Consider the following 12535-nt stretch of genomic DNA (forward strand, 5'->3'; position numbering starts at 1 on the left):
CCACTTACCTGGACTAATTATTTCCATGAATCTTTGGTTTTCTTCATTCTTTGCTCTGAACGAGGAGAGACCCATCATTGCATCTAGATGGCTGCTTGCAAGCTTTTAAGAGCCCAGTCGCTACTCACCAAAGTAGGAGGTGGAACAATGTTTTGTGTAGTATGTTATGACAATTGAGCTTGATGTCCTCTGTGACTATGGTCCTGAGCTCAAAGGTTCAACTACTTGGTCACTCTGGGTAGCTGGCTGTGACCAAGAAGTGACTACAACCTTGTCCCTTGTCAGCTCTATTATATACACCTGGGAATTCTTACATAACATACAAATACACTTGTAGAACCATTGTATGCCAACACTCCCTGCTGCATAGACATACCTAATAGTCTAACAGTGGTCTTGCCACCAGACAGACCATCCATTGATCTTCATCCAAGTCCAACACTCTCTCTTACCTTGTTTGGCTTGGGCTTTAGGAATTCCTTCCCCTGGGTTCAATACCTGTAGGGAAAAATAGCAAGTCTGCATAATGTAGAGGATTGGGGACAACAAACTCCTAATCTTGGTTTTGAGCTTTCCTTCATCAAACAACCCACTTCCTGTGGGTTTGGCCCAGTGCCCTGTGCCATGGGCAATAAGTCTGCATGACATCTAGTTAGATCCTGCCCTTGAGGAACTTACAGACTGGTGGAAAATTCAACAATATTTTCCAATACTACCTAATACCCATTTTCCATTGCAATCTGCTTGGTCCCTGCACAGACCTCTCCTTAAGTCACACAAACTGTTTGTTGACTTTGATTAAAATATCCTCTATGGATTTAAAGCCTGAATTCAAGTCTCAAGCCCTGCCTTCTCCTTGCAGCCTTTCTTGACCTCCTCCACCTATCCTGATCTCATCTTCATTTTCAAACTTCCTATTTGAACATTTATAATGTCTGCTTCTCATCTGAAGGACTTCTCTCCTCAAGAGAAGCAACATCATTTATAGCCCTCCAGAGTGCTGGAGGGTTCAATGAAGTGCTGGACACACAACAAAGTGATTAAGAGGTAGCTTGTTTAGGAATCTCCTCATCCAGATACCCAATTTCATCACTTAGAATTTCTGCCTTCTGCCAAACATTTGAACATAATTCAGACAAGTTCTTTGCCACTGCATAAAAATTATCGCTTTTCCTTCATTGTCCAATCACATGTTTATGGTTTTCTTTTAAAGCCTCACCAGAAGCACATTTAGCATCCATATTTCTAGTAACATTCTGTTGCTGGCACCATATGTATTCTCTAAGATGATAGACTTTCTCTGTAGCTCCCTTAACTTGTTTCTGAGCCCTCACCAGAATTGCCTTTGACGTCCATAATTCTACCAACAATCTCTTCAAGGCAATCTAGGCTTTTAGTATTGGTAACTCTGGTGGCGTAGTGCCTAAGGCGTTTGACTGCTAACCAGAACTCTTCCAGTCTCTATCCATTACCAAATACAAAACCACTCCCACATTGTAAGTGTTTGTTAGAGCAGCACCCCACTCTCCTGGTATCAAATTCTGTCTTAGTTATCTAGTACTGCTCTAACAACCCCTAAATATTCAGGTGCATATTTCTTTGTGTGTGTGTGTGTGTGTGTGTGATTTGGGTGAAAATTTACAGAGCAAATTCACTTTCCATACAGCAGTTCACATACACTTTGTCTCACAACATTGACCACAATTTACCACAATGCAACAGCTCCCCTCCCACTTCCTCCCAATAGTTACCTCTTCCCTGTGTTCATCCCTCCATATACTACTGCCCCCTGAGTTGTCTCCCTGTGCATAAGCAGCCCTTCTTTCTCCCGTGATTGTTCTCTGCAAGGAGTGTGTCAGGTAAATGTTCAACTCATATGCCTGTCTTTTGTTGGCCTGTAAGCCACAGGTGTGGGTTACAGGTGCACATCTCTTAAGAATAAGGAACTTCTCTTGCGTACCATAGACAGTTATCAATGTCAGTAAATTTAACATTGTTACAGTACTTTAATCTATCAAATAATATCTTCTGTAACTTTTTTTTTCTTGCATACAGGATCCGTCTAGGATCATGTACTGTGTCCTGCCTCTTTAGTCTCTTAATATGGAATAGCCTTTCTTTGTCTTTCCTGACATTGATATTTTTGAAGTCCCATCTAAAAATAGAATGCTCTCATTTTGGGTCAAGGTGTTGCCCAATTTCTCCAATATATAATTATTTTTTTTCTTCCTTCCTACTAATAAGCAATCTATGGGGAGAAACTACAAGTCCATGCAAATATCCTGTTCCTCATCAAAATTACTCCCTCCCTTGATGTAGCATCTATTGATCATTCTTGCCTGAACCAATCTACAAAATTATTTTCCAAATCCAGCACTCCCTCTCCACTTTCCAGCCAGCATATTCTACTATAAGCAAAGACCCTCCTTTCTCCCTCATTTAGTTCTTTATTTATCTACTTAGTATTAATGTGGACTGATGGATTCCTCTCATTCATCCATTGGAAAAAATGGTTTCTAATTCACTAAACCAAAAAACCAAACCCACTGTCATCGAGTTGTTTCCCACTCACAGTGACCCCTCCTTGGGTTTCCGAGGTGGTATCTCTACAGTAGTAGATTCCCTAGTCTTCCTTCTGAGGAGTGGCTGGTGGGCTTGAACCACCAGCCCTCTGGTTAGCAGTCAAATGGCTTAGGTACTACACCACCAGAGCTCCCTCTAATTCATCGTTGTTGTTATTGTTGTTGTTATTTGCCCTTGAGTCAGACCCGATTCATAGCGACCCCTCCTCCTTGGGTTTCCGAGGCAGTATCACTATGGAAGTAGATTGGCCCATCTTCCTTTCAAGGAGTGTCAGGTGGGTTTGAACCGCCAGCCTCCTGGTTAGCAGTCAAGTGCCCTAGGCACTATGCTACCAGAGCTCTAATTCATTACTGTCCTTAATTGTTTTGGTGCTCATATTATGCCATATTTGGCCAGTAGGAGCTCCTAGCTATTGCTTTCAATGTGTTTGTAAACATTCCTCAACCGTACATTGTGTAGAAAACTCTGGTCAAGAATTTTTGGGGCACTTGACTGCTAACCAGAAGGCTGGCGGTTCAAACCCACCAGCCACTCCTCGGAAGGAAGATGGGGCAATCTACTTCCGTAGTGATACTGCCTCGGAAACCCAAGGAGGGGTCGCTATGAGTCGGGTCCGACTAGATGGCACATAACAACAACAACAACAGCAATTTGGGGGATAGTTTATGGGGATGGTGCTGAGCCAGGCTCTCCAGGTATTACTCGCTGGCTCCCCCATAAGACCAGGGAAGGAGTTGTGGAGGAGTCAGGGATGTGTGTGTAGAGTGTAGAGGCAGCGGCAGGACCCTGTGTTAGAGTGAAGGGAGGGAAGGAGGATGAATAATTACCAGAGGTTTCTGGATTGTTTTAAGATTGCAGTGGTTGCCTTTATCATCGCTCCCTGCTAGACCCCCCTTCAGACATCATTCAGATCATCTATTTTTGCTTAGGAGTTTCAGGTCCTGCTCACTGCAAAACCCTCTGTGGCTTGTGAGAAGGGGATGGGCTGATAGGCTAGCTGAACACCTTTTGTTTATTTATTTATTTATAAATTGTGATTTGGGTGAAAATTTACAGAGCAAGTTCATTTTCCATCCAGCAGTTCATATACACTCTGTCTCATGACATTGACCACAATCTCCCACAATGCAACAGCTCTCCTCACACCCCTTCGCCATAGCCACCTCCTCCCTATGTCCTTCTCTCCCATGCACTCCTGCCTCCTGAACCGTCCCCCATGCACACACAGCCCTTCCGTTCTCCCATGATCCATCTTTCCAAGGAGTGTATCTACCTAATGTAAATGTTCAGCTCCTATGCCTGCCTTTTCTTTGGCTGGAAGCCATGGGAATGGGTTCACTTTCAGACCTGAAGGGCAACTAGGCACCACAGTCTCGGGGCTCCACCAGGCTCCATCAGACCAGCAAACCTGGTCCCCCACCTTTTTTTAAATGATTTTGAGTTTTGTTCCACATTGTTCTCCCACTCTATACAAGATCTCCTACATAGACCCCCCTCTGAGTGGTTGACAGTGGTAGCTGGGCACCATTTAGTTCTTTTGGTCACATAGTCATATAGGCTGAGGATCACATGGTGTACCAGTCCCTTGGGTTAAATGTTGCCATGAGTGTTTGGCTGAACGTCTTTTTTGTAAGATGGATTTTCACGGAATGGAGGTCATGGAAGATTATGTAGATTTCTGCTTGGTTTGGTTTTCTAGAAATTAAATTGTTTATTCCATGGCAAGAATGACAAATGGAATACAGTCATGATTGTCTTGGAGCAGATGGCTTCTTACATCAGTTTCATTGTGTTTCATTTTGTCATGTAAGTTCAAAAGTCAGGTTGTGATTATTTGTCCCTGTATGATGGAAAAATTTTAATCCAAGCCGAGAAGAAATCATTTTTATTTTCTGAGATATTTTTCTAGGAAAGGTGTGTGTTAATTATAATGCTGGTATTGATGAAGGTTGGCATCTTAGGCTGAAATTAATCCAATCACAAAATAAAAAATCATCTTATAATGTAGACTCTAAAAAACTGAATTTCACAAGGTATGGAACAATGGGAAGTGCTTTCATTCAATCATTCATTTGGTTGAATAAATATTACAAAGTGTATATAGGAGCCAAAGGAGGCTTGGTGGCACAGTGGATAAGTGCCTGGCTGCTAACCAAAAGGTCAGTGGTTCAAACTCACCAGCTACTCTGTGGGAAAAAGATGTGGCAGTCTGCTTCTATAATAATTACAGCCTCGGAAACTCTATAGGGGAGGTCTACCCTGTTCTATAGGGGTGCTATGAGTTGGAAGCAACTCGACAGCAACAGGTTTTTTTTTTTTTTTTTCCGGCGCAGAAGCTACGTGTAGGTACCAAAAGCAAGACAGATGAGGTCCCTACCCTCATGGAGCTTACCTTCCAGTAGGGGGGATTACAGTCCTTGAGTGGTGCATATGGTTAAAGACCTGGGCTATTGGTTGCTAATGAAAAGGTTAGAGGTCCAAGTCTACCCTGAGGCACCTTGGAAGAAAGGCCTGGTGACCTATTTCTGAAACACCAGCCATCAAAAACCCTATGGAGCACAGTTCTCTGACACACATGGGGTTGCCATGAGTTGGAGTCAAATGAAAGTAGCTGGTAGGGGGGATTACAGTGAAATCCAGGTGATACAATGACAAGTGACTAGGGGGACACTGGATGGGGGGTCACATGTTCTAGATTTTACTCTCAGCTTTACCACTGAGATCTCTCCGTGAGATTTCTATGTGTCACTTCACCTCTCTGGTCTGATTTTTTCATGCATACAATGACTTGACTTTGTGATCTCTAAGTAGTATCCTATCATATCAGTCCAACACACCTCTACCCTATGCATGTATAAGATGTGTCATGTATTTAGGAATATGTCATTAAAGAGTTAAAAGTAGTAATGGGTCAAAGCCACCTCATTCAGTGGTCCTGCTGTTGGTGGGACATTTGGTGTTTTATACAGGACTATTTCTCCCTGCCAAAAATGTAATCAGTTCCAGGACAACAGAAAAAAACTCAATTCCTTTTCCCTTTGTCTTCCTACTTTATTGAACACACAGCAGGTGCTGTGTAAATCCCCACTGACAGATACTCATTGATGAACTACCTTAATAGCACAGGTTGGCAGGTACGGATCAGGGGACTGACTGAAGCAGATCCCGGGGTAGAGTACTACATTTGGCTACAGAGTGACTTAGCCATTTTCTACTGAGGATTTAGCACTGATGCTTGGACCCTTTTTGTATTTTGCAACATCTTGCACATTTCAAATTGCTGCACGAAATACAAAATTATTTGCAATTGTGATCAGAACTGTGTAGAAATGGTATCTGTGCTTGTCAGTAATTTGAATGGAGTACAGAACCATAAAAGTGGTTGACTTGGGAAGTGGCTCTGTGGATGACTGTCTTTTCAAGCGTTTCACTTTCACTTTGTTTTCACAATAAAATCCCTAGTTAATAATGCACGACTCAAAGAACTTTTCAAGCTATCCACTGAAGAGAAGGCACATCGGAGAGTTGACATTAAAAAAAAAAAGTATAAAATCAATTCCAAAGCCAAGTTCCTCCCAAAGGACATGATCCCACTGTTGCACGACTGAGAAATCCAAGGAAAAGCGTCAGGTGAGCCACTGCTACCAACAAGCACCTGAGGGCGCCTTCCAGGGATCTGACGGACCCACTTTCCCGAACCTCAAAGAACCTTCCTCAAAGCTCTTTCCAAAGTCCCCGCCCTCCGTTTGTCACCACAGTGCGTCAAAGGATCGGGCTCCTTGTCACAGGAGGGTAAACAGTAAGTCGCGCGAGATTCACCAACGGGAGTTCGAAGTTAGGAAACAGCCGTCGCGCACGCGCACTGTCCTCACAACCTCGGGGCTGCACGCGGGGTAGGTAGGCTAGAGCCCAGAGGAGGGGAGCAGTGCGTGCTGGTTTGTTTTTTTTCCTTCCCCTTCCCCGCGCAGTGCAGGGGTCTGCTAGTCCGCGGACGTGCGGAGCCCAAGGCTTGGCTCGGCCTGCCCCGCGCGCTGTGTAGCGGGAGCCCTCCTTCTCTTGCAACTCGTGGAGGAGTGCAGCGGGCGTGTGCCCGGCATCGGGTCGTGAGCTCGAGCTCTCCTCCTCTCTAACGGTCCCCTCACGCACACACTCCAGTCCTCTCATAGTTGGTGTTCGCGCCTCGGGGCGCCCCTCCTCACCCGGCCCCTCCCATCGGACCCCGCTCCCTCGCCCGCACCGCAGTGCTTGCTGTCGGCTTCGTCCCTGGGGTCCCTACTTGGGGGCGGAGAAGATGGCTGGCGGACGTCTGCTGTTGGGGGGCGACTTCCTGTCGCCGCCGCCGCTGCCCCCCCTCCCGCCGCCGCCGCTGCCGCCCCTCCCGCCGCCCCCGCCCGAGCCAGTGCTGGAGCAGTGGCGCTATAGCCACGAAAGTGACTGGCAGTGGGCTCTGCGGCGCAGCTTCATCTGCCGGCACCTGCACAGCTATCCCGGGGCTGCCCTCGACCAGCTCCTCGCACTCTCCGCTGCCTGGACCAACCACGTTTTCCTGGGCTGCAGGTGAGACAGGTGTGGGGGTCGGGGTAGGGTAGGGATGGGGCGGGAGGAGGGGTCGGGATAGGGACGGAGGCGGGATACAGATGAGGACTTGGAAGCTGGAGATTTGAAGGTGCTGGAGGACACCAGAGGACTCACTACTGGGCTGCGCGAGGGGGTGGCCGACCGAGGTGTCAGGGGATGACATAGCAGCTCGAAAGGGTGCGGGGATTGCGGGAGCGGCCCCTCCGGGGCCAGGGATGGAGAGCGGGCAGCACCTGGAAGAGGGGGACTGCGAGGTGGTCGTTGTGGTGGTTTAGGTGGGCGGGGAGATGATGACTAGCAGAGCCCGGGACCTGCGTAGGGCCTTCCAAGGATACGGTATCCGCAGGGAATATCCCACAGTCGGGGCTGCGAGGGCTGACCGTTTTCTTCTTCCATCCCTTTTGAGTCAAACACCTCCCTCCACTTGCAACCTCCCGGCTGGGTGTCCTGCTGGGGAGGCGGTTTGTATGAGGTGTCTAAGCCAGCGGGTCCGGTCTTTCTTGTAGATTTGCGCATATTGTGTCTGGACTCAAACAAAGAAATGAGTCTATCTGTGCTAAAAATGAATTTCCCTCCTTTGCCCTAAATGGAATAAGAAGAATGAACGTTTGGCCTCTGAGTGAGGTTTTAGTTTGTTGATTTGTTTCTTCCTTCTTAGAACCCAGTGTGATGGGAAGAGGCCTCTTTGAAAGCTCTTTGCTTTCAATGGAGACTGCAGTGTGGTTCCAACGCAATTTAAAATCAGGCTCCTGGGGCCTCTGTCCTTCAGAACCCCCAAATAGGCTCTATCCTAGACTAACCATTCCTTTAATAACTGGAAAGCTTCTTTTTTAACACTCCTGCCTCACAGTGAGTTTTCTTTTATGAAGAAAGATGAGAAATTCTGGAAAATGATAAGATCACATGCAGCCAGTTCAAACCCAGGAATGATTCTGTAACAAATGCAGAGAAATACGACTGTCCACTCCTACCCCTAATGATTGAACACGCCATTCATTGTGACCCTCTGCTTTGCTCTCACTACATTTATTCTATCTTCTTTAGGTTAGTGTAATTTCTACCCCCAGAGATAGTGAATTTCACTGAAGGAACTGGTGACAATTGGGGAAGCCTCCGTAATTAATCAAGTCAGATACATTCAATGACCTTTTGATTTACAGTGTTGTAAAGGTACCTTTATCCTATTTGCCTATGAAGGTCTCCTTGATATCACAAAAGGCCACGGGGAAGCCAAATCCTTAAAAAAAATGTGTGGGGAAAAGGAATGACCATCCTTTGTGTGAATAATAAATCTTCCCTTACCACTAGCATGTCAGCTCCTCTCGGGCAAAGAATTTGGCTTTCACACTTTTAACCTCAGTGGCTAGAAAAGCGCCTGCTGCAGAATAGCTGCTCAGTAGACATGTGTGGAGTGAATGGATGCATAGCTTTACAATGTACAAAACAATTAAAATATGTGTGCTCTCATTTAATACTCAACAACAGGCTTGGGGATTAGGTAGTATCTCATTTGCACAGCGAAAGCCTGGAGGCCAAGAAGTTAAGTGACTTGTCCAAGGTCCCACAGTTGGGACTAGGGACCAGGTCTTCTGATGTCAATTATGATGCTGCTCTTTCCACTTAGACACAGCTGTCATATTTGGGAAGGATGAACCAGAAGTGAAAAGCAAGTAGCTGACGCAAGCCACATCAGTGTGTCTCAGGTTTTCAGTCCAAGAACAGCAGCCTTAAAGATAACCAGGGCTTTTTAAAAAACACAAACCAAGTCAATAGTAAAAACCTGTACAACCAAACTTGTTACTGTCTAGTTGATTCTGACTCATGGCATCCCCCTGTGTGTCAGAGTTTTCCTCGGCTCTAATCTTTATGGAAGCAGATCACCAACACTTTCTTCTGCAGTGCCACTGAATGGGTTTGAACCACCACCCTTTGGGTTGGTAGTCTAACACAAACCCTTTGCACCACCTAGAGTTCTTAGGCCAGTGGTAGTCTGTGTTAAGCCTCCAGGATGTTTTTCTTTTCCTCTGGGTGCTGTGGGGTGTATACTATAATCAACATGCCCCACTGTACTTAGATCAGTTCAATCAATACAAGAATTGCCATAACATCATCAAATAGCTTAACTGAACAGAAGTGTTTGCATTATGTCTGATAACAGATATTTTAAAAAAGAAGAAGAAGCAATTCCCGATGCTGTTGAGTCACTTCCAACTCATAGTGACCCTATAGGACAGAATAGAACTGCCCCATAGGGTTTCCAAAGATGTAAATCTTTACAGAAGCAGACTACCACGCTTTTCTCCCCTGGAGCGACTGGTGAATTCAAACCCCAAACCTTTTCAGTTAGCAGCCCGGCTTTAACCACTGTGCCATCAGGGCTCCTGAGTTTAGATAAAGGAACAGTAAAAAAAATCTTGGAAACTAGGGACCAAGTGCTAACTTCCCTCTTAGACAGGCTTCGTGTTAGCAGTTGTCTTCAGATGGGAAAAGATCTATATTCCAGTCCTTGTTGATGTTGACTTTGGCAGAGCTCATGTTTTCTGATCTGTTTTATGATAGAATGCTCTTCTGTTTTCTCAAGGGAACTGCAGAATACATGGCTCAGTAGCCTTTTCTAAAATTAAGGAGCCTTGGTGGCATAGTAGGAGTTCTGTGGTGCAGTGGTTAAAGTGCTTGGCTGCCAACCAAAAGGTTGGTGGTTGGAACCCACCAGCTGCCACGTGAGAGAAAGATGTGGCTGTCGGCTTCCCTAAAGATTTACAGCCTTGGAAACCCTAGGGGGGGCGGTTCTGCTCTGTCCTATAGGTTCACTGTGAGTGCAAACTGACTCCACCAGCAGTGGGTAAAAAAATGTTGATTTGCTGTTCAAGGTTCACCAGTTAGCTTTTAGAACAGATACTGAACAGTTGCACAAAGAGAACACTTTGTCCTTTTTTTCCCACCTCTACCAGCATCTGTATTCCATTTTAGTTAGGGCTGAAATAACTCCTGTAAGGGTCAAGGATATCTTTGAAAATCTTTGATCATATGACCAAACCAGGAGGAGCTCAAATGTGCAGGGAGGCAAAGCATTTTTCATTCCTTGTGATGATAACAGCAGTTTCCATGGAACAAGTTTGAGTATCTTCTTGGGACGATAACAGTTTGAGACTTCACTGTGCATCAGAACCACCTGTAAGAATTGCTAAAATGTAGATTGCTGGGCCTCATTCCTAGAGTTTCTCGTTTAGTAGGTCTGAGATAGGGCCCGTAAACTTGTGTTTTTAGCAAGCTCCCAGGTAATATTGATGCAGCTGGTGCAAGGACCATGCTGAGAGGCGCTGCTTTATAATTTATGACAGAAAACAAAGCAGTGTTTTCCAGGCTGCTTTTTTATCATTTTTTCTCCAAAGTCTAGGCACCCAAACCCTTTGCCATCAAGTAGATTCTGACTCACAGTGATCCTATAGCACAGAGTGGAACTGCCTCATAAAGTTTCCAAGGCTGTGATCTTTATGGAAGCAAACTGACACATCTTTCTCCCATAGAAGGGCTAATGGGTTCAAATTGTGGACCTTTTGGTTAGCATCTGAGCACCTAACCACTGCACCACCAGGGCTCCTCTCCAGGCAAACAAAAAACAAAAAAAACCCACAACCATCAAGTCAATTTCAACTCATAGAGACCCCATAGGACAGAGTAGAACTACCCCATAGGGTTTCCAAGGCTGTAAATCTTTACAGAAGCAGGCTGCCCCATCTTTCTCCCATGGAGTGGCTGGTGGGTTCAAACCACTGACCTTTTGGTTAGCAGCCACATGCATTAACCACTGCATCACCAGAGCTGCTTTTAGGCCACCAGGACGCTCAGATAGCTCAAATTGTTTCTCTTCACTTTTTCATATGTCTGTTTTATAAAAGTAGACAACCTGTCATGGTTTTTTTCTGCAAGCAATTGCTAAGATTTGTTTTATAGCTAATGTAAAGGTAGTGGTCTTCTAAACAACTACATCTACAACATTTAAGTAATTATTCATGCAGAGTCCTAGGGTACTGTGCAGTCTTAAAAAGTTGTAGCTCATCTATTTGTATATTTAATGCAACAGAATATTTGGTTAACTAGAGCATTCAATTTTCCAATCACTCTTAATAGGATTAGAAGCAGTATTCTGGCCTGTTCATCTTTGATGGGACACTGGTTAATCAATAGGGAAACTATAGCTTAAATCAAACCAGCCTTGCTGGTGTTTGAAAAGTATGTGCTGGAAGGGCTCACGTTGCAAATGAACTTTTTGTGTAGCAGGTAGAGTGTAGGTAAGTCTCCCTTTATGTGGTGGTTCAGTGGTAGAATTCTCACCTTCTGCGTAGGAGGCCCAGGTTCAGTTCCCAGCCAATGCACCTCTGATGCAGCCACTGAGTGTCTATCAGTGGAGGCTTGTATGATGCTGAACAGCTTTCAGCAGAGTGTCCAAACTAAGGAAGACTAGGAAGAAAAGCCTGGCAATTGGTCCACTGTTGAAGATCAGCCAGTGAAAACCCTGTGCATCGCAACAATTTGATCCCATTGTGCAAGGGGTCATCATGTGTTAGGGCCCTGCCCAAAGGCAGCTGACAACAAGTGGAGAGCATAAGTCACCAGTGAGTGCAGTATAAATGGGAGCTTTGGAAAGATAACCAATAATCTGTTTACATGTTACACACTTAGGCTGTAAGGAATCTTAACAAATAGTTTGGAATAAATAATTTTATCATTGGAAACCCTAGCCATTGCTGAATGTGTAAACCTCAGCTTTTTTATTTGGACCTAGTGGAACAGTTTAATTAACATACTGAAAAAATTTTGTAAGCATGGTGGGACAATTGAATGGCATCCTAGTTGCCAAATGCTCAGTACATTACAAGCTACATCTGAGAACCCTAAAAACCTGTTGGGGCTTTTTGATTTTCTTTTCTAAGCGTTTACAACCAAATGGGTAAATAAACAGACTTCATCATATAATATGTATGCATCTTAAAATTACTATATTAGACTTGCCTTAATGGTTCCTCCATGGGATAGAATACTATATAGCCACTAAAACTCATGTGGTAATGACATGGAGAAAATACTTACACTGTGGTAAATTAAAAACAATTCCCCCACCAGACTGCAAATCTGCATAGATGGTCTGATGGTGATTTGGGCGGGGGTATGGAGAGAACAGAAAAAGGAATAAAAGGTAAATCCAAAAGTATTACCAGTGGTTGAGGTTATGGGTGCTTTTCTGTGTTTGTTGTTGTTGTTGTTAAGTGCCGTCGAGTCGTTTCCGACTCATAGTGACCCCATGCACAGCAGAACGAAACACTGCCCAATCCCGCACCAGCCCCACAATCCCTGCTATACTTGAACCCATCAT

At 44.9% G+C, this 12535-nt stretch overlaps 1 protein-coding gene across 1 annotated transcript in view; it reads left to right on the plus strand.

Annotated features, from left to right (window-relative positions):
* Positions 1-6874: 6874 nt before the first annotated feature.
* The window catches only part of NKRF (NFKB repressing factor), a 16434-nt gene continuing 10773 nt past the window's right edge, over positions 6875-12535 (plus strand). The window contains exon 1 of the mRNA XM_007953342.2: positions 6875-7140. Within this exon, the coding sequence (XP_007951533.2) occupies positions 6875-7140 (266 nt within the window). The remainder of the gene's footprint in view (positions 7141-12535) is intronic.

The sequence above is a fragment of the Orycteropus afer genome, unplaced genomic scaffold (assembly GCF_000298275.1).
Source record: "Orycteropus afer afer isolate SDZICR_OR568_19922 unplaced genomic scaffold, OryAfe1.0 scaffold00387, whole genome shotgun sequence".
In the NCBI taxonomy this organism is placed as follows: Eukaryota; Metazoa; Chordata; class Mammalia; order Tubulidentata; family Orycteropodidae; genus Orycteropus; species Orycteropus afer.